Consider the following 23,214-nt stretch of genomic DNA (forward strand, 5'->3'; position numbering starts at 1 on the left):
TGGTAAGTACACTTTGTCGACAATGTCACATTGCTATGAAGTAACTGCGCTGCACAGGCAATCAACATCTGCTCCTCTCATTCAGGTGACAGTGGCTACGCCCTACGGGAATACCTCCTGACCCCTTACCTCAACCCTGCCACACCTCAGCAACGCCGCTACAATGTTGCGCACATCCGGACAAGGAACTGTATTGAAAGGACATTTGGCCTGCTCAAGAGCAGGTTCCGTATACTGCACAAGACAGGTGGGGCCATGTATTACAGTCCTGCAGCGTGCTGCCGCATTGTGGCTGTCTGTGCAATGCTTCATAACATTGCAACCAAGCGCCGGATACCAGTTGACATCTCAGGCAGTGAATCTGAGGGGGACGACCGGCCACCAGCACATGCGCACCATGCACGCGGGGAGAACCCAGCTGAAGGCCACAGACGTCGCAACCACATCACAGCTAACAATTTCTAGCCCACCCCCTTCCCCCACCCCACATATCACAATTGCATGCAAACTGTAATGATTACACAAGGCGTATGTGTGCACCAAAATAAATGTATTTGTTTGAATCACAAAAAAATTAAATGGGTCTCCGTAACAACTATATACAAAAAGCAGTATTCATGCATACTGCATGAGACGCTCCATGGCAGGCTTAAGTTCAGCCTGCGCCTGTGTCCCTGACACAATGTCATTGGCGCCTCCGGCGCACAATTCCCAGGCGCCTGGGAGCCTCTTCCTCTTCCTGGGCAGCTGGAGGTGGGGCAGCCCTTGCGCTGCGCCTAGGTGGGGGGGCCGGCGTGGCAGAGTGGCTGCTGACACTAGAGGCACCCTCACTAGCATCATCACCCCCCACAATTGCCGGAATCACAGGTGCGTGCAGTGCGGTGACCGCGGTTGTCAAATGCTCCAGCACCCGGGTAATATCCTCGCAGCACTGGACGAGTTGGTGCTGCTGGGTTAAGGAGCGGCGCGCAAGCAGGGTGGTGGCATTTGCCGAGGCATAATTGGAGCGGCTGTAGGTGGACAGCCGGCTCAGCAACTGGTGGTGGCGCCTGCTAGCAACACTTCGGTGCTTCACCAGCGCTGCAGTGTTGTGTTCCATAGCCGTCGTCATGCGGTCAATGGCCGCCGTCATGCGGTCCACCCTCTCGCCCACTCCCGCCACATTGCGGCCGATCTTCTGCAGCTGGAGCTGGATGGCTCCTTGCTGCTGCGACTGGCGCTGGTGTAAACGCAGCATGCGCCGCTCCACACTCATGCATGCGTGGAAGTGGCCATTGCCCCTCCTGGTGGTCGGCCGCTGTGTAGCGGATGTGGCTGGCCCAGATGGTGGTGGACGAGCTGCAGGTCTTGCAGCAGCTGGTGTTGCAGGTGCGGCAGGTGTGGTGGGTGGCCTGGCCTTGGCAGCCGGTGGGCCTGAGGCGGATGCAGCAGGCAAGGTGGGTGGCCTGGCCTTGGCAGCCGGTGGGCCTGAGGCGGATGCAGCAGGCAAGGTGGGTGGCCTGGCCTTGGCAATCGGTGGGCCTGAGGCGGATGCAGCAGGCAAGGTGGGTGGCCTGGCTGCTGGTGTTGGCGCTGGCGCAGGGGCTGGTGGCTGGGTAGCAGGTAGGGATTCCTCCTCCTGGGCCTCCTCGTCGATCAGCAGCCTCTCACTGTCGCTGCTATCTCCTGCACCTGTGAGGGTAAGTGGATACTCATTAGGTGCATGTGACTGTCAGACGTGCAGATGTTACATGCATGCTGGGTGTCATTCCCTGGGTGGCTGTGTATTTGCGCACTTTGGAACCTTTCGGGCCGCATTGTGGTAGTACTACATTGTGGACATACTACGTCTCCCACAATGCTTCAGGGCATTTCCTGATGCACGGCATGACTAAGGGCCAATGAGTGAGCCTATTTGGTCATGGGCGGTCATAGGGACAGGGTCGCAGTCGCATGCCACTTACCTTGGGTGTCTTGGGTGGGGCGGGAGGAGTCCAGAGGGGTGACGCCAACACACGCCTCCCTCTCCAACGTGTCCTCTACCCGGTCCTCCAGGGGGGTGTTGGGTGGGACAGTCGGGCCACCACCTCCGGTGCCTGATGCCTCACCAAGGCGCTCCGCAACCCTCTCCTTGGCACGCCCTCGGAGGTCGTACCACCGCTTTTTTAATTCCTCCAGGGACCTGTCCGCAACTCCCACAGAGTTCACGCTTGCGGCAATCCCCACCCAGATCCTCCTCTTCTCCTGCTCTGGGACCCTCCGGGAGTTTGCACCAAACAGCTGGTCGTGGTTGGCCACCACACCCTCTCCAGCTCCTGTTCTGAAAATTTCAATTTGCGCTTTCGGCCAGCGCTGTTGCTGGGTCCGGGCTGCGGGTCGTCTGACATAGCGGTCGCTATTTCGGCGGGGTCGGGATGCGCAAACGGCGGGTTGGTGGCAGCTTTCCGTCGTGGACAGTCGACTGATAGCGTCACTGTGGTGTTTGGGGGTGGGATTTGGCTGCTTCCTGGTTGTGATGTCATCACGGTGCTCGGAATGCGTCTTCCCGTTTTCCTGATCCCGCGAGAATGCGACTCGCAATCCCGTGCAATCGGGATTGCGAGCGCAATCTCGTGCGATCGGGATTGCGAGTCGCAATCCCGATCGCAGGTAGCCGGAAATAGCGATTATTCTGCGTTTTTTGTGGGTCGCTAACGGCTTTAGCGCCCGCATGCGAGTCGCTATTTTTTCTCCGAAAAGTACATGAATGCCGTTTTGCGTTTCCTCAATAGCGAGTCGCTATTGATCGCTATTAGGGACACGCAAAACGGCCCGTACATGAATCAGGCTGTAAGTGATGAAGTGATTTGCCCAGAATCACAGGAGGCTGGGCCGACGCGGAGGCTCGAACCCAGTTCCCCAGCTCCAAAGTCGGCAGCTCCAGCCGTTAGCCTACATATTCTCTCCTCTGAGATCACAGATTGCGAAAACCTTTAAAATAATGTGGACAAAACAAGCACGTACCGTTTGTATGTGTTATTCCCTATTTTTGCACTGATGCGTACATCAGGCACAACATTCGAAAATATCCAACAAAATGTTATTCCTCTGGGTGAGGTTTTGCACTGGCAAAAAAAGACACCCTAAGTCAATGAAGCTTTCAAGTCGGTGTATATCACAGTATTCGCCTGGCAGTAATCTTTCCCATGAACTGTGAATAGACAGAATATTTTGAAAATAATGCCTTTTTGGATTGGTAGGCAGTGATTAGTGCTTAAATAGGCTTCACTTGGCGGGAACGGGAGGCACCAATGTTCATACAGAGAGCTTGATTTGGGATTGTAAAAGAAGAAGAAATGGGGTTTTAATGCTTCCATATAGGTGTCAAAAGACACACAAATGATGGACGTAATGCAGAACAAATCAAACATTCATGCCCAGCCAAGAGATCTGGATTGAATCCATCCTATTTTCTGCTCACCATGGCACCCCAGTTTGGACCCAGACATATGCAAATCAGTCTTAACCCTGCTCCTCATGGGAACAGACCAGCCTGAACTGCCAAGCCAGGTCCTCCCTGGACCAGAAAAAAGCATCCTAGGACCGCTTTTGGGGTATCACCCCTCATCAGCCAGTCTAGCTTGAATGCAGTGGCACAGTGAGCCCGGGACCCATGTCTGGACATACCCAGTGAACTTACGGCACGAAAGCAAAAGACACTCAAAGGATGGACAGAATGCGGAATAAATCAAACATTAACCCCCAGTAAAGTTATCTGGGTTAAATCCATCGTTCCTTTGCTGCCCATGCCACCCCAGTTTGGCCCAAGCCATATGCAAATCAGTCTTGACCCTGTGCCTCATGGGAACAGTCTAGACCGAACTGCCAAGCCAGGTCCTCCCCGGACCAGAAACAAGCATCCTGGGACGGGTTTCAGGATATCACTCATCATCAGCCAGGGTAGCTGGAATCCATACAGGTGTCAGCACACAAACCTGTCTTAAATGATCATACCAAAAGCTCGCCAACAGCTATGACCCGGAGCAGAGTAGTCCTAATACGGACTTTAGGTGCCGCCCCCAGTTGAATCCGTTACTTAATACATTGAGATCAGATTCAATAATCAGTACTGAGGCATCCTCAATAAGAACGATAGACATGGGTTACAAGAAGTGGACAGCAAGGCCCAGGGAGGGCAATATCTGATGAAGAGTGAGTTCATGAAAGCCGGACCACAATCAGACAAAGCTGTCTTACAAAGGCAGTGAGATTTCAAAAGAGCCTGCTCCTGAACGGGGAGCCTGCGGAGTGAGGTAAAGTCTCTGGAAAGGTGTGTTACGGGGCGGGCCTACATGAGCGGCCATGTTTTGTAGCAGCCGTAGACATTTCAGAATGAACTTAAGGAAGCAAGCACCGCTGCATCCCTGGAGGACATTGTGCAGGGCAAAACCTGACCAGGTAGTAATACTGTCCTCATATATGTTTCTAGGTCCATTATCACTTGACCATGCCCACTATTTCCTGCACAGACAGTATTTGTAACGGAGAATTTTTGCACTTATTATTATCACAAATAGGAGTTTATTTACTAAAACCTCATGCAATGCAGTGCCGCAAACAATGTTGTGCTGCATTGCTTGAGAGAGGGAAAGCAGGAAAGCACAATCTTTACTAACAGCAGCACTGTCCTGTTCTTTCCTGAGTGCTGGTGCACAATTAAGCGGCCTAGCACAGTGCACTAAACATTTACACATAGTGTAAGTGTGTGTGCGTGAGGTGTAGCATACGTTTTGTACTAGAAAGGTACTATGTCGCGGGCGACATGGGAGTCAGAATTGGGAGAGATGGAGGACTTAGATTGGGAAATGGCGCTGATGCATCATCGAGAGGTGACCATTAAATCACGGCATAGATTGATTCAATTCAAATACCTGCACAGAGTATACTATGACAGGGCACGACTACATCGTATAGGGAGACACCTGATTGTTTGCGCTGTAGAGCGTCAGAGGGTACATTCTTCCATACAGTATGGGACTGCTCAAAGATCCAGCTGTACTGGGCTACACTGTTGGAGGAACTAGGAAATATTCTTGGAGGGACGGTTCCGCTTATTCCCCAGTTTGTTGGCTAAGGCATGGGGGGCGGAGATGATTCCATCCATGGTTGAATGGAAAAAGAGTATGGACATGTATATGCTGGGGGAAAAGACGACTTATAAAGCACAGGGCTACCCCAAAAAGTTTTGGAAAATATGGAAGCCATGGCTGGAACACTATGGACTCACTCTCTGATTCACAATAATCTTCTAGGGTGGGTAGGCAGATGGAGGAAATGGAGGGGCCTCCTAAGGATGAACTGGTGTATAATGCGACCAACTGAATGTCCACCACTGTTATTTGAATATGATACAGATGTCGGACTGAATACATCAATATGTTTTGCTACTGAAGAATGTTTTCATATTGCAATTAAGAAAATGCTATTTAAAAAATAAATTAAAAGAAAGGTACTATGTCTAAACATGCTTTAAAGCTTTTCCCACTTTGGCAGTAGCTGTGCAGTGTAGAGCACATGCAAAGTTGGAAGCTTCTGGACAAATAAAAACATTTCTGTAACTCCACTGTTTACTACCAGGAGAGTATGTGGCACAGCAACTAGAGCTGCCGACTCGGGAGCTGGGGAACCAGGTTCGAGTCTTGGTGCAATATCCTGTGATTTTGGGCAAATCACTTAAACTCCCCATGCACATGGGCAGAGCCGGGAAACCCTCATAGATGATAAGCCGGGGTATATAAATCTACAAACTTAACTATTCTTAGTAGATTGGGCTTTGCGTCAAAACCCAGGAAGTGGCACGGGACCGCATATGTTTGATGCACTCCCTAGTGACATGACACTAACACATTTCACTTCATATTGGTTTTAGATGTTCTTCTGTTTTTGAATACCATGTATGGCATTAATGCATTAATTATTGAAGTAATAGCTAGTGTTGAACTAAACATTTAAGGGAATAAATTGATTTGTTTTCCCTTGATCTGCATAATACAATATGAATAATTTTCCACGTGAGGTACTCTATTTTTGGTACACGTGTGTTACTAACAGGCAACTTTCCAACGCAAAATAAGTTTTGTACCAGAAAGTAAATCCAAGCTAAGCATTTTGCACCAGTTTGCATCACTTTTGGAAACGAGGAAGCCGGTGGCAGAGGCAGACTCTATCCGCTTGTGAGCTGCAAGCATTGCACTGTGGGCGCTGATTGAGAGCGTTTTGCTTTTAAATGTAATAGCGATTGTACTGCTATTTTAAAATACATGGTGTGAGCGATTAATGCTGGCAGGCTCAAACGATCTACATTGCACTTGAGCTGGTAGTTATTTTTAAAAATTGCATGCATTCCACTTCTGGGCTGACTAAAAAGTTCGGGGGGGGGGGGTTACTCACCTACTGCACTCCCGCCCCGGTCTGCCGCGTCCATTCTGGGCGTTTGATGCGGAGGGTGAGGAGGAGCCCAACACTTCCGGGCACATAGCAGTTAGGTCAGCTGCCTCTCCCCCCGCCCTACCTCCTATATATGTGTGTGGGACGGAGGCGCGCCGAAGTTGCGTCAAAGTTAAGCCCGTCTGCGCCCGTCCACGGCCGGACGGGGCCCGGGGCCAAGACCCCTGTGCAAATTAAGCAGACCCACATTTATTATGAGAGACAGGAACTGCTAAATCTACGTCGCCCAAGGGCGGGGCCATGCTGGCACTCTATGGAGGCACTTACACTCCAAGACTGCTTACTGCGTTCCTTTAAGGGTAGGAGGGAACCGGCTACTGGGATATGCAATAAGAGAGTCCAGGGAGGCTTACTAAATTGCAGATCATTAAGTGAGCACAGCAATCAGATCTGGGATCTCCTTTTGGATGAGAAGTTGGACTTTCTCTTCCTAACGGAAACCTGGCTGGGGGAGAACTCTGACCCAGACATAATAGAAGCTATCCCGCCAAGCTACTCCTTGGCCAAAATAGCTAGGAGCGGGGGGAGGGGAGGGATTGCCATTGCTATTAATTCTCCGTTTGAATGCACTCTAGAGCCCCTAAAAATAGATAACTGTGAAGCTGGATGTTTTACTTTGAAATTAGGGCCTCAATACTCTGTGTCGGGGATTCTCGTATACAGACCCCCAGGAGGACTTAAAGATTTTAAGACTAGTCTGGTGGAGGGTATTGCTCATTTAGCAATTAGGAAGAGCAGACGTTTGGTGTTGGGAGACCTCAACATCCACCTTGAAGATGAGCAGGTCAAGGAGGCCATAGACCTAAGGCAAGAATTGCAAGCATTACAATTAGAACTGAAAATTACTACTCCAACCCATAAGCATGGCCATCTATTGGATCCAGTGTTTGGAAGCTATGACAGAGTGAGGGTGGATACTCCCCTTCCTGTACCTTGGTTGGATCACTACTTAGTCCCCTTTAAAATTCACATTTCAGCTACTGACACTCATAGAGGGGAGAATAAGAGCTACCCCCGTCGCAAATGGAAGCACTTTTCACAAGACACCTTCAATAAATTGCTGCAGGAAGGGGGTCCGGCGGGGGGCGCTGACTGCGAAAGCGCAAATAATAAGCTAAAGGAGCGCATTCTTAGTGCCCTCGATGAGGCGGCCCGATGTGTCTATCTAAGGTAGGGAGCAGAGGTAAAAAGTCAGCTCCTTGGTTTACACCCGATCTGCAGGCTGCAAAATCGGTCTGCAAAAAAAAGGAGCGTCGATGGCGGGTGGACTTCTGCCCTCTGACGAAGATCACTTATAAGGAGGCACAGAAAAAGTACCAAATTATGGTGCAAGGAGCTAAAGCCACCCACTATAAAAATCGTATCGGGGAGGCAGAAAACTCCTCGAAAGAACTCTTTAAGATATTTAAGGAGATCTCTTTGGTAGCAAACTCTAACGCCCCAGATAATGACTCAGTGGCAGAGCGTAACAGAGTAGCTGAATACTTTGCAGGGAAGGTCAGGGATATTTATGCAACCTTTTCCAACAAACCTGAAATCGGACTAAATCCTGAGGTAGTCACGGGGGCATGTAACACGGAAAAGAACCTGAAGCATTTTTCGGTTCCGCCCCCAGAGGTATTTCGTAGCATCTGTCAGGGGATTAAGTCTGGCTCCCCTCGGGACCCGGCACCCCCTAGGGTGATGGGAGAGAGCCTCCTGGTTTTGGAGCCTTACATCAGGCATATACTTCAGATTTCATTCCTTTCTAAACCGCTGCCAGAAGACTGGAAGAAAGCGATAGTTCTTCCTATAAAGAAGAAACCCAATGTGAGCCATGAAGTACTTGAGAATCTGAGGCCAATCTCTCTACTCCCGTACCTAGCCAAAGTGGCGGAGAAAGTGGCCAACTCTCAACTGATGGCACACTTAGAGAAAGCTAACATCCTGCATTCCTCTCAATCAGGCTTCCGGCCGGGTTTATCGACTGAGACGGCCCTTTTGAGAGCGACTGAGACCCTGAGACGTGGGGCGGATGCCGGACACACCATGGCATTGGTGATGTTAGACTTCAGTGCGGCGTTTGACACTGTAGCTCATTCCATCTTGCTGCAGTGTCTAAACAAAGCGGGTGTCACGGATTCCGCGCTGGGGTGGCTGAAATCCTTCCTCACAGACCGAAGCTTTCAGGTTCAACGAGGCTCCTTTAGATCATCAGAGATGGCTTTGGAACAGGGGGTGCCTCAGGGCTCTGCCCTGACTCCAACTTTATTTAATCTATACATGGCCCCCCTGGCCGAAGTGGTGCAAGCGTACGGAGTAGAGTTAGTCTCCTACGCTGATGACATCCAACTGCTGATCTCTCTGTCTCAAGCACCTTCTACGGCAGCATCCAATTTTAAGGCTTGCATGCAGGCTCTGGCAGTATCGATGGACTCGCATTGTTTGAAGCTAAATGGCTCCAAGACGGAGGTAATGGTGGTGGGTGGGGCCAACCTGAGCTGGACAACGGACTGGTGGCCATCATGTCTGGGTCCAATGCCTGTTCCCTGTAAGGAGGCAAAGAACTTGGGAATATGGGTCGATCCCACTCTGTCCTACGAAGGCCACATTCGTCGCCTAGTGGGAAAGTGTTTTGGGGTGTTGAAAACTCTCAATCACACCTTAGAATTACTTCCTCTAGATGCCAGACGCACCATGACTCAGGCACTGGTGACGTCCCGTATGGATTACGGAAATGTCCTGTTTTTAGGCGCCACAGAAAAAAGCATGGGGTGCCTGCAAGTTCTTCAAAACACAGCCGCTCGTCTTGTCCTGTGACTCCCCAAAAGAGCAGCATCCAAACCTGCTCTAGCGCCTCTACACTGGCTGCCGGTGAGGAAGAGAGTTATGTTTAAATCTACAGGATACTCTGACGATTCCCCGTGTAAAAAGAGCAAAACTGGGAGGTCGCTCTTTCAGAGTCGTAGTGGCTCAAAATTGGAACAGACTCCTGATATGCCTTAGGCTGGAAAAATCAGAGGCCAAGTTCAGAAGTCTTTTAAAAACCCACTTGTATAATATTTAATGTATTGCTTGGGCGGGGATGGTGCTAAATGCTACTTGCTAATCTTTATCTCCACAGCGCGGGGACACGCCGGGATGGCGTCGCCAGGCGCTTTATAAACAACTTTATTATTATTATTATTATTATTATTTTGTTTGTGGTGCCCCCTAGTGCAGAATGTTAGCAAATCTGCCTCAAAGTTGAATGAGCTGCATGTTTTGTCACACTTTGTTAAGTGACATGCATGTTATTCCATCTCTGCACTCACATCTTTCCTCTCTCCTCTCAGACCTCATGAGCAGCATGAAGCAGGCATACCTCAAGATGCAGCAGGACATGGCGGTCTTCCAGAAGAACCAATCCCAGCTCCTGGAGAAGTTCACCCTACAGTCGTAAGTGGTTATGTACCGCCACGGCAGCGTGAGACAGCCTCTATGTATGTATGTATGCACGTGTGTATGTAACTATATATGTGTGTACGTGTGAATGCATGTGTGTTTGTATGCATGTATGTGTGCATAAATGTAGGTGTGTATGTATGCATGTTTGTATGTATGTTGTGCATGTTTGTAAAGCGCGAATCTAGCAACAGATCAACTCAGCCAAGTCATAAATGAAGAAATAATCAAACAAGGGCACAATTATCTCGAAATTCCGTGTTTAATACATGTACACGCAACATAGCTGGACAAAAACAGCTGAAAAAAGAAATATTGGCTTCATAAAGTGGCATACGGGTTGGTCGCAGGACCTGCGCTAGCCTGTCCTGTCCCTAACTCCCACGGGCAGACAACCCCACACTCTCCCTTACCCCATGCTTCTTATATTTTTGGGTCCATGGTACTCCTGTGAAACCACCAGGCGTACAGAGAGGCGATGCATGCTTCAGTTTGTGAAGCTTGCATTAGTCTTGCTGTATCAGTATCCTGCAGGAGCCCCGCTGTACCTCAAGGTTGTCCTGCGAAAGTACTGCGGAACCTGCAGGACACATTTTTTTCTATTAATTTTGGCCTTTGTGCGGAAAGTTCCTCTGGGTTTCCCCTATAAGTGCCAGGCAGTCAGGGTACACTGCCCCTATCATTAAAAAAACACCCTGTGCACATCCTTCGGCCATTTGCAACCGGGGTTGGCGCAGGTCAACCCCCTGCTGGTGACCGACACATCACGGTCTGTCCTCTGTGGTCAAGCTCCTGCCCTTGCTCCCCTTCTGCTTGCCCTCTGTTCTCCATCTGTGTGCCCCTGCCCTCACCTCCTGCTCTCTATGATCAATTTGCTGCCCTCTGGCGTCCATCTGTGTTTCCTGGCCCCTCATGCCTACCCTCTGTGGTCAGCTTGCTGCCCCTGTCCCTCTCCCCTCTGTTCTCCTTGTGTGTGCCCCTCCCTCCTGCCTCCCATGGTCCATTTTGCCCACCCTGACCATGCCAGTCTGCTCAACGTAGTCAGATGGCTTCGCCAACCTCCCTCTACTTATCCTACGTTCACAACCTGCGTGCCCCTGCCCCATCCCGCCAGCCCTCTGTGACAGCTTACTGCCCCTGCTCATGCCGGCCTGCCCTTCTTCTTTCAGCTTGCTGTTCCTGCACCTGCCCCCTCCCTCCTGCCTGTTATCTGTGTTCTTGCCCCTGCCCCCTCCCTGCTGCCCTCCATGCTAGACCATCATTACCCCGCATGAACAACATGTTAAGTACATTGGTTTGAAGTCGTGACTACATATGTGGGCGGATATAGTTTGACTGATAGACTTTTCGTCAACAAATGCAGCAAAATTTCCAACCATTCCACGTTTTCAGTAGAAAATCTAAACACATTCAGAGTGTTTCAGCAGGGCAGTGGTGGATTCTCCTACAGAGAACCTTGTATCCACCATGCAAGGAATCACATTTGGTGCAAAGAGCTGGAGAAAACTCCATCAATTCCTGTCCCTGCTTCAAGACTTTCTGCCACAACACAGAGAGAGCACCTCCAGAGTATGGAGTGGAGGGGACAGGCATGGCTTCTACTTACATTTCTGGATGGTTCTCCTGGTTCTCCTGGTTGTTTGTTAGGATCACCATGCTTACCTTTCATTGAGAGCTATGGTGGCGTATCCTTCGCCCTCGATTGGTTGGTTGTACCACTTCCCTGTCTGTTAGAATTAACGCCGGATATTACTAGAGCGAAGTACGGAGCTAGAGTAGATTGGCCTATAGCGTGCACTCACTAGCCTATCTATTATTACTGAACCAAGGGGCAAATTATCAACAAATAGCGATATTTATCGCTAAATATGCTTAGCGATATTTTTTTATCGCCGGATTTTATCGCAGAGATAACGTGCTATTAGCAACGTTTATCTCCAATGCGATAAAATATCCGGCGATAGCGGCTCAATGCGTGAATATCTCTGGAAATCCAGCGATATTCAGGCATTAATGCCAATAGGGTCTTAACCTGAATATCAACTCCCATTAGATATACAGGTAAAGAAGTGGTCTGAGCAGGAGTTAATTTTTGGCGATATTCGTGCTTAGCTCGAATGTTTTTATCGCTGTGCCTGCGTTGATAATAGGCGATAGCAATGTTAGTGACTGCTTTCAGTCGCTAACAGGTTGGGTACACCCACTTTGCATGTCATTAGCAAAAAATATCGCTGAAATGCAAAGCGGGCCCCAAACCGGTCGCTATCGCCAACAAACTGTCGCTAACTGCTGTTAGCGACAGCTTGCTAATTATCGCCGCTTTAGCGGGGGAAAGTCCCGCTAAAGCGGGGATAAGGCCCTTGATAATATGCCCCCAAAATCTTCATTTAAAGCTCGTTTTTAAGGGGCTGTGTTATCTGAATGTCTAATAATGCACATATGCAAGGGTGTGCCTATAGACATAGAATTAATAAAGAGTGGGGAATTAATATAAGCTCTTGTAATGTCAGTGTATTTAATAGAGTGCATATTAAAAATGGATTGGCCTAAGAGTAAGTAACTATGATTATCTTAACCCCTGCTCACCCCCTACAGTGAAAAGATGGAGATGCTCGTCAGGCTGAAGGATAGATGTTATTCCCAGATGAACAGTATCAGCAAAAGTATCGCTGTCCCATCCCTCCCCAGTGACGTGGCTGCTGCAGGAAGAAGCTCCAAGACCCAAGACAAAGGTACTGTACACCTGGGGGACATTGTTATATGGGAATGCCTGATCATCTGGCTGATGGCTCAATACACACACATTTTTACAATACCAATGTGACATGCACCTCTACATCACTTTCAACATCTGTTTGTGCAAAGTAGCAGACCTGCCATGTTTGACACCAAGGGGTCTATTATGATGTCAGGCGGATCGCCTCTGACCGCATGGTGGTGGCGATCCGCCCGACATCATCTGCCGCCCGCCTCCCATTTCCCCCACCATATTATGATGGTGGGGGGTACCGCGGCGGACGGGAAGACCGTCCGCCGCTTTTCCGCCCAGTCGACGATTCGACCGGGCGGAAAAAGGTTGAATATCGTGGCGGTGTCTGCTAGACACCGCCATCAATATTACAATGTCAGCAGAAGCAGCCTTTTTGTGTTGGCGTTGCCGCCACGGCCTGTTGCGGGCCCCCAGGATGTTGGGGGTGTGGGAGGGCACGTGGGGGGTACCTAGGGTACCTGCCACGTTGTGCATGCAAATGCGCAAGTGCCTTTTTGGATTGCGGCGGGTGCTGCTGACAGCACCGGCCGCCGTAATGCAAAAAATACGGAATGCGCTCGCCAGTGTGGCGGGCGCATCCAAATTGCACATGCTGGACCACCGCACACATAGCGGGCGGTCCCATTTCCCGGGCTGCCCGCCATCGTAACAGACCCCCAGGTGCAATGGGGAGGGGAATTGAGAGAAAACACTCATAATCAAAGCGTGATGTCATACCTGATGTCATTAGTTATGTCATCAGTGATGACACTGACCATGTCATGAGTGATATAATCTGTGAAGTCATTAGCAGTGCATTGTGGGGGCATAAGCTGTAGTTAGCTCAGGTAACTATAAATGCTGAATTTCACTGGTCTTGTACGAGTAACGTGAGCCTAAGTATTACGTCTCTGTGGCCTATTTTCTGTCTATAATGTCTTTATAACCTTTATTTTTTCCAGTGAATGTATGTGTATTTTTAAATGTTATTTCCTAACTACAATGAACCCTGTTACCTTTGGATTTGAATGGGTCTGTGAGAGGTTGTGAGTGTCTGAGGGATTCTCTGAGTGGATACATGAATGTCGTAGTAGGTTTGTGAGTGGGTGTGAGAGTGTCTGAGTACATCTGTGAGTGGGTGCATAGGTGTTTGAGTGGGGCTATGAGTGCTTCTGAGAGTGTCTGAGTAGGTCTGTGAGGGGTTGTGTGTAGGTCTGTGAGTGGGTATATAAGTGTCTGAGTAGGTTTGCCAGTAGGTGTGTGAGTGCCTGAGTGTGTGAGTGGGTGCGTAATTCTCTGAGTGGGTCTGTCAGTGGGTGCATGAGTGTATGAGTGGGTCTGTCAGTGGGTGCATAAGTGTCCGAGTGGGTCTGTGAGTGGGTGTGTGAGTCTCTGAGAGGTCTGTGAGTGGGTGTGTGAGTGTCTGAGTGGGTCTGTGAGTGGGTACATAAGAGTCTGAGTTAATATGTGAGTGGATGCATGAGTGTGTGAGTAGGTCTGGGAGTGGGTTCATCATTTTCTGAGTGGGTCTGTCAGTGGATGCATGAGTGAGGCTGTGAGTAGGTTTGTCAGTTTCCGAGAGGCTCTATGAGTGGTTGAGTGAGTCTCTGAGTGGGTCAGTGACTGGGTCTGTGAGTGTATGTATTAGTGTGCAAGTGAGTGTGTGAATGTATATATTTTTTAAACATTTTCAACTAGGTTCCGACTGCTGCTACACTACACGGAGGGGCCACAAAGAACATTGTGACGAGTTCCCAACTCGAAACATGGGGAAAAAAATATGGCTTGCAACATTTTCAAACTCCTAAGGGGTCCCTCAGAGACACCTACAATGCACCTATGGGAACCCGTTCTAAACTATTTAGCCTCAAATCTCATCCCCCAAGACATGGTCTTAGTTTAGAAAATGGATGCCGCAACTTTCTTCACGGGCTGCAGTCAGCCAATCACAGCACTTCTCCTGGCACAAGGGTTCGCAAAGCTCCGCGTAGATGTTGCATAGGACCTACATCCCTAGATATCCAAATTTGGATTTCTTCTAATAACTCAAAAACTACTGAACGGATTTACACCAATTTACAAAAAAGTCCGCTTTCTGGACTAACAGCTACCTTTCTGCCAAATTTGGTGTAAATCTGTCCAGCGGTTCAGGCTGTAGTCATTTCTAAACTTCATATGGGAATTTAAATGGGAAACACACATTGATTGACCCCCCCCTTTTTCTTGCCCCCTTATCCCACTTGACAGATCATCCCCAAACTTTCCTTGCATTACAAGAATCACTGGCACTCTTTTTTTTGGAAAACTTTGTGAAGATTTATCAAACGGCATCAAAGAGATAGGCACGTCAACAAACACTTTTCCTATGGACGCTAGGTCCTAACTATAACTACCTACTGGTGACTGAGAGAAAGAGAGAGAGAGAGAGAGAGAGGCAGGCAGGCTTTGGTTGGTTTGGCCCCCTTCTGCCATTGGTCTGCCTGTATGGATGCCCTTTACACTCTCCTTCAATTGATGACAGCATCCGAAATTCTCAGCTCCTGAAACATCCATTGTCATATGTACGCTGACGACACACAACTATACTTAAAGATCTCCTCTCTGGATGATATCACAACTCTCAATTCAACTCTTAAAAAATCCCAGACCTGGCTGGCAGACAACCACCTGAAGCTAAACACCCTTAAGAATGAATTCCTCCTAATCGCTCCTCCCAACAAAACTACCAATATCGAAGAATGGGTTAAACAACTCACAGCGCTCAACTGCCAACCTCATATTGTTGACTCAGCAAAATCACTAGGACTAATACTGGATAGAAATCTTAACATGCAGAAACATATACATGCTGCACAAAAAGGCTAAAATAGTCAGATCAACAGCCTGAGAAAACTAAAACCATTCCTTCCTGCAAATGACTTCAAACTGGCAGTTCAAGCATTAGTAATCCCAAGACTAGACTATGGGAGTGCAACGCTCTGCGGTCTTCCCAGATCATCAACGGCCCCTCTAAGAGCCTCGCTCAATTCAGCGGCTAGACTCATCATGGGCTAAAAAAGAAATTGTCATATCACCCCTGACCTTAGAGCTCTTAACTGGCTTCCTTTCGAAGCCAGAATTCAACTAAAGATCGCTTGCATGACCTACAAAGCCCTACATCACAATACTCCGAGATACTTAGGCAAAAAATTGGTGCTCTCCTATGGAAACAGATCCTCTCGAAGTACCGGCAATCTTCTACTAAAACCACAGCGCTTTTCCAAAAAGAAAACATACAACCGTGCCTTCTCTGGAATCGCTCCTAGGATTTGAAACGCACTGCCCCCTGAAACTAGGCGGAACCCTTTTTACCTCTATTAAAAAGAAGTAAAATCCCTACTCTAGAGGAAATTCTCATGAAACATTATACAAATACACCTACTCAACTGAAAACTGTATTACAGGTCTTAATTATGTATTCCTGTGTTCCTTTTGTTTCCTACTCTCAACTCATGTAATGCGCTCTGATACCCGCAAGGGTCATATTCGTGTTATATAAAACCTTCAAAATAAAAAAAGGAAATAAAATACAGCACGGGTCAGTATGTCAGCACACTTCAGTAATGGGCTCTTATGCCTTTGAGTTATAGTAGTTATCTGATTGCATGTTCACATTCACTGTGAACGTGAATCACCTTCGGTACCAGGACTAGTGACCCTGTTCTTTACCTATACATTTTTTCCTTTTATATATCCTTTTCATTTCTTTCCTTCTCATGGTTTTATTTACATTGTTTTAGATTCTACAACAGCTTCCCATACAGTGGTAATTAACTGCTTCCTTGCCACTCAATTCATTTGCCGTGTTTTATAGTCTGCCTGGCTATTGCTTCTAAACCAGGCGACCGTAATGTCATGGGGAACTTAAAATAGATACACTAGGTGCAGTACCACTGCACCATTGCAAGACAGCCACTCACTGATATGCTGGTTTATTGTTTTTGCAAACATGCTTGCCATGTTTAGGCAGCATCATGTTTTCTTTATTCTACTCTTCTATATTATATTTATCTTGCACATGTTGTTGAGTTTGTTGTGTCTGTCTTTTATTGTGGTTGTGTAAGTGGGTGAATGCAAGAATGAGTTGGTGAATGGAATAAATTGATGCATGGGTGCAAGGATGAGTGTGACTGCGCCTGTGTTGTGATTTACGAAATGCACCAGTGACTGACAAGGCACTTTAGTTTATAAACAAGACCAGCGGGGATTACCAATGCGTGTTGTATTTTTAATATACATTCATTTGGATAAATGCAACAGTACACTTGTAACATTTCACACTTACAAAAGCTTGTTTTTTGTTAGCAGATCCTTCTTCAGGCCATAATTACTTAAAACCTTCAAAAGAGTTCTCAGAGCAGTACTCTGTGGCTGAGGTTTGAGATTATACATACCATATTCTATTGCACCTGGCACCAGATAATGCATCACCTGCATATAGTATTGCGGCCTTCTGCGGTGGTAATGTCAGTTGGGTATAGACCCCCCAAGCGTAGGTGAGGAGTGGCCAAAAGACAGTCACTGCCACAATCACCAGTAAAACTAAATGGCTGCAACTGAGGGAAAATCATTTTTTTTGTCACAGACCATGAGTTTGGGAATGTGACATAAATTGACTGGTCAGAAACAGAAATGTACAATGTAGAAACTAACACAAACTGAAATACCGTTACAAACTGGAAACATTAATACATATAGTTATTCTATAAATGAAAAAACAGTACCCACAGAAGATACGCAGAGGGCACCTTAAAAGGAAATGTTATACAGGAGCAGCAAGGAAAGAGGGTGCCTCTTTGTGGTCACATGCAAGGACTTTGTTGGTTATGTCATTATCATCAATCAACTTTATTTCAGTTCAATGAACCATAAAGTGCACAGAGCAAAAGCATTATAAATACATAGAAACTAAGTAGGTACAAATCACAGCTCATAACAGTGTAAGTATATAAAACAATGTCGATCATAATAAATCGATTGTAAAAGTGCTACCACAATACGAATATATACCCTTACAACGCATCCAAATACATCGCATGCAATTACAACGTGCTTATTCCAATGACCGCGTTGTTAGAACGCATACCATTACATCGCAAGTCATTACTATGACTTGCTGTAGGGGGCGCGCTGGACTTAGTAATAGTATTATTTACTTTTCCTACTCCAGTTTGCGCAACAGCAGGGAAGGTGTTACATTCTAAATCCAACACCTTTGAACCCCCTACAGCAAGTCGTACTAATGACTTGCGATGTAATTGTATGTGTACTAACAGCGCGGTCATTATAACGACAGCGTTGTAATGTCATGCGTTGTGGAGACAGTGTTGTAAACGCTGTTTCCCCCACAACACTAAGACAAAAACCAAAGGGACAAAAACCTCAGAAAAGTACTTAGAAGTGGACAAAACCTCAAAAAAGTACTTAGAATTGTACTCATTAAGGATCCGCTTTGTTACCCAGATTATCTGTATTATTTTCTACTATGGGCAGCTCAAAAATACTCACTAAGATAGGTGAGATAAAATGTGCCCTACAGAGGTTAATAGAATAAAATGTATAGTGGTCATGTATTGGTTGATCTACTTCCTATAGCCTGTGATTTGTGAGTACTCGCAAACATTTCCCCAGTATCCCAAAAGTATGGTCTGTGGTGTAATTGAGGACCGCATTGATGCCAGCAGGTTGGGGAACTTGGGTTGGTGGGAGAGTATCAGGTGACCATAGGGGAAGCAAAGCATGTACGTGGTGTGGACAGTGAGTGGGGGAGTTATTTTGAGGGTTGCATTCCCTACTGCCCTCTAAATCATAACTCTAGTGATTAGAAGAGTCACAGATTTGACAATACTGAGTTATTCTGTATCTGAGTGGCCTTCTCTGCTTGCTTTTGCTGCTTCCTATTGCTATCTTTCCTGAGTCAAGGGTACGAAGCATGTCATTCGATTAGTCCATTGGAAAGAAATAGAATCTTAGGCCTCATACTCTCCGTATGCCTTTAATCACTGTAAATATTAGGAGAACTTACAAAAATACTCAGTTAAGCAAGGGCTGCAAAAATCCTTGGAAAAGGCCCCCTCAACAAAGTGTGCACTATTCACTGAGGTGGGGAGACACAAACATCCAATCGTCAGGTTGGATATAGGACAGTGGGAAACATTTATTCATGGCGCTAGGAGGCTTGACATTTAATCCTGTCTTTACCACCTTGCCAAAATTATGTTGGGTGTGAACTCTTTATTTAAAGTCCCAACACATTACCCGGCACACTGGCATTTCTTTGGTGTGAATAGGCCCTGAATCTCACCATCTGGACCATTCACACCATAGTTGTTGTGTAATGAGCAAGATGGGCACTAATAAATGGTACAAAAGTATACCCACAGTGCCGGGAAGTTTAATGTTATGAGTGCACTGCAGCATTCATTATACCATCCACTACAGTGGCAATGTAAACATGGCTGCAGGCCTGCCACCTGTAGCCTGGCTGGGCAGATTTAAACTACAAATCTGACTTGTCAAAAAAGCTCTTTTGACAGTTCTATACCTTACTTTTAAATATTAATAAGTCACCCTAAGAAGAACTTACTGCCCTTATAGAACAAACTGCCCTTGCAATTAAAATGCATTAAAGCAACCCCTATGTTCCAGAAAAAATGCAAAGCATGGCCCTTCCCCAACTAATGATATTGATCCCAAAATCCCCTCGCTGGCCCGCTTCTGTATTAGGGCCAGGACAATGCTTGGAGGAGCAGTTTGCGCTTTAGAAATACCATCACAACACTTAATTCAGGGTGCATGGTAGTTAAAAGTAGGGCACATAAAGGTTTAATGTTGCACATGTCCTTAAAGGGAAAAAGCCCTAAAAGCTATTTCCACTGTGGCAAGGCTGACTGCTACATAGGAAAACAATGGATTACATTATTACATTTATTAATGCTAATTGTGGTTTGGAAGTAGCTAGAAAAAATGTTCAACTACTCTTTTTAATAGTTATTTCAAAACCAATTTAATGGAAAAATTGAATTGGTAATATTATTTTTTTAAAAAGGCACTTTTAGAAGGTTACCTTTTCCCTACTTAAAACCTCTGGAGGCCCCATTGCATTTGTTCTTTCACTTATCCAAGACAGTTATTAGCTATTTGAATAGATGTGAATTGGTGTGAAATGCCTCCAAGGTGCAAACAATAGGCTGACCTGAATATGTAGCGATGCTCCCTCTAAACCTGATGGAATATGCTAGGTAAGGCTGTGAGGATTCTTTTTTACATTAAAGTGTTAAATCCTTACTTGAATGTCACCACCTGCAAGGTCTGCTGGAGTTTTGCATATGACACTTGGGGCTCACTTTGAAGAGACCTCCCCTGTCACAGGGAAATGTTGGCTCATGCTTCGGCAGGGCCATTCTGTGTCGCTCCTCCCCACCAGGCAGGCCACAACCATAGCGGGCCTCTTTTTGACATTACATTGTCGAAGCCTGTTTGACATGTTTGCTGGAATTACAAATAACACTTGGGACATGCTTTAAAGGAGGAGGGAAACAGGCTGTCAAAACAATTATTGTGTATCAACTGTCTGCTTGCCAAAAACTCAGCTTTTATTCTACCAGACTTCTGTCTCTGAGGTTGCTGTGGGTACAGGGCCTGCCTTAAACTGCATTTTAGTGCTAGATGTGGGAGATTATTAGTATTACCATAGTACACTCCATATAAACACACCAAGACCTCAGAGTTCAAGTTTATTCTGGATGGAGGCTTTTGCCATCTTGAAAATGCCCAAAGTGGGTAGGGTTAGCCCCAGGAACATTTACCCCATTGGTTAGGACATCCCAAGGAATTGTTCCCACCAACTAGGCAAAACGTGCCACCTCCAGGTTCCCACTTCAGAACACTTTCTGGACAAGAGGAAGACTTGAGCAGGACTGAACTTGCTGTCTGTGACCTGAGAACAGCCCTGAAGACCAGACCTGCTCTCCCTCTTTTAACCAGGACAAATAGTGGACTCCAGGAGTCATAAGGCTGACCTCCTGTTAAAGCTATAGGGACAAAAAAAAGTACAAACTGCCTTTTCCTGCAACCGCCCAGCTGACCAGTGCCTACTAGATCTTATCTGGACTTTCTTATTGACATCCAATTGCTCCCTGTGAGCCTCCAGATGCTTCCTCTGAGGTCTTGGGGGGCTTCAGAAATGTATCTTGTGGTTGATTGGGTCTTAAAGGACTAAATTCAGTAGGTAAAATATTAAACCAGGGCAAAGCTGGTTAGTTTATCCGACCCGCAGTCCATCGTGTTCAGCATCAAATTGCGCCTAAGTCCTGTTCTTCTACGACCATTGACCATCACTGGCATTTCTCTGCTCGATTCCTACTTACAATTTTCAAACTTCATATCACTGGTTCCCTTTATTGGATGTTTGTCATTTTGGTGTAATTTTATTATTGCTATTAAATTTGACTCTGTCTAATTCGCATTGTATTTTTTATTGTTTTGCATTTTGACTTTATTATTGTTTTAGAACTGCACAAATGCTTTACACATTTTCTCCAAGTTAAGCCTTTGGGTTCTGTGCCAAGCTACCATGGGTTTAGCTCAAGTTAATGTAGTGGCCTCAGCGGTTAACCCTGACATGCATTTTGATTGTTATTCAAGGTAGTTTTGCACGTCCCTCAACTAATACACCCAAATTCTTTACAAAAGCCATTTGTTTAATTTCTCTTTGCCTTTTTTTTATCATGATCACATCTGAGATCACCTTAAAATATATAACGATTCTTGTGTTTTATTTAATAGACTATAATGTTACTCCATGAATAATAACACCCTAGACCACGTAGAGCTGTGCACGCGACAACTGATGTGCCTCTAGGTTCACTAATGAGACAGTCATCTAGATGGGGGGCAAGAATGTTTCGAAGGTTATGTTTGAAAACTATCACTTTTAATAAAGGGCTCTCAATGCAGTGATGTAATCTGATGTACTAAGGGGAAGGGCTTATGCAAAAGTAATGTAATGCACCTTTTAGAATAGAATTTTGAAGAGACTTTATTTTAACCTGTTTGTTGTAAGGTGTATTAAAAAATGAAATGAAAGTGTTCCTGAAGTGGTGCCGAACACCTTTGCTGCTTCTTTTTCTTAATTTCAGTCAATATTTAAATACATGCCTGTCCTTTTGTTTAACATCTTTCTGGATGTTGGTGCTCAGTCAATTAAACAGCAGTCAAGTTCTGCTGTTCACCAGGAGGGACGCATGCAAAGGTCAGGAGGGTCCCAAGCACCCCTTCCTCCGACGTATTTTGAGTATCCCTGCTGTAGTTTATGACTAAGGGGTAGAAGTGCAGTATCTGTGTTTATTTATGGCTGCTATAATAACGAAGCAAGTCAAACACTATAGTGTGAGCCTCTGTTCTTGTCATCAGTTGTTTGAACAGCAAGTTCATTCCTCAGCGGAACAAGGTACCCCAAGGTTCCTAAGGTACCCCACCTAAATTCTCAGAAAATTGTCACCTTCTTTAATCACTTTCATCATCTTGTTCACCTCTGATTGGACAGACTTTAAGATGGTAACACACAAAACACAACAATATAATTTCCATTGTCCCAGTTCCATTGTCAGATTCATCAAGTCCTTGTGATGGCTGTAGCAGGAAGGGGGAGGGTTTCAGTGAATCTCTACCCTATGACACTCCCCCTCCACTTCCTGCCTGGATCAGTTTAAGGATGTTCAAGATCTGAACAGCGGTGTAGTAACAGGGAGAAGATATTGGTATCTTCCTAAGATGAAAGTATCAGATCGATGACAATAGCCAATACGATAGAGTCCACAACAGCGTCTGACACATCGCTATATTTTCAGGTTCCAGAGAAGAACAACCAGAAGGAAAGAGAGAAGTTGTTAACAATAAAGCTGATCCACCAACCCCAGTTCCGGCCAAGCCACCAACACCACCCTCTGCTTTCAGGATCCCAATCCCGCCCCTGAAGATCCTAGATCAATTCAAAGGTCAATTCACTGACAACGGTAGGGTCTTATTTTGTTTCTCTGTTGATTCTTACGGAGTAATGCAAAGGTCAGTGAAGTAACCATTTCATGGATTTCAAGGGAAGAATTATGATTCGATTAAACTGAAATATTTCGCCGAGATAGCGTTGACTTGGACATAGACTCATGATTGCTTTGACTACTTTCTTCTTTGTAATATAAAGCATGAAGGGTGGGCTCCACTCATCGAACAAAAGAGGAAACAAATTGTCAGACAACATAGTTAGCGACAGCTATTTGAGCGAGCCCATTGGCCAATCCCGCTACGGCAAACCATTAGCAATATCACCAGTTTTTAGACTTTTGGCTACCTCCACTACATTAAAATACAAAGGTCCACTTAAAAAGTGGAAAGAAGTTAGAGGAAGGAGGGGGTGGAACGTGAAGGTACAAAGGACACTACAAGGGGTTCAGGAATATATCAAACTTCCCTGATCAACAAGGTCCTCCACATCATAAATGAATGAGATCCGCTAGTAGTTGTCATGACTACACGCGAAG

At 46.4% G+C, this 23,214-nt stretch overlaps 1 protein-coding gene across 4 annotated transcripts in view; it reads left to right on the forward strand.

The window, feature by feature from the left end:
- LOC144777875 (uncharacterized) overlaps nt 1-23,214 on the forward strand; it is a 126,851-nt gene that overhangs the window by 78,743 nt on the left and 24,894 nt on the right. For 2 of the 4 annotated variants that reach the window (XM_078659294.1, XM_078659295.1), the window contains exons 5-7: nt 9,780-9,882; nt 12,484-12,620; nt 22,528-22,692. In XM_078659294.1, coding sequence (XP_078515420.1) covers nt 9,780-9,882; nt 12,484-12,620; nt 22,528-22,692 — 405 coding nt within the window. The remainder of the gene's footprint in view (nt 1-9,779; nt 9,883-12,483; nt 12,621-22,527; nt 22,693-23,214) is intronic. The other 2 variants (XM_078659296.1, XM_078659297.1) reach the window with 1 other exon arrangement.

Source organism: Lissotriton helveticus, chromosome 1_1 (genome assembly GCF_964261635.1).
Source record: "Lissotriton helveticus chromosome 1_1, aLisHel1.1, whole genome shotgun sequence".
Classification (NCBI taxonomy): domain Eukaryota; kingdom Metazoa; phylum Chordata; class Amphibia; order Caudata; family Salamandridae; genus Lissotriton; species Lissotriton helveticus.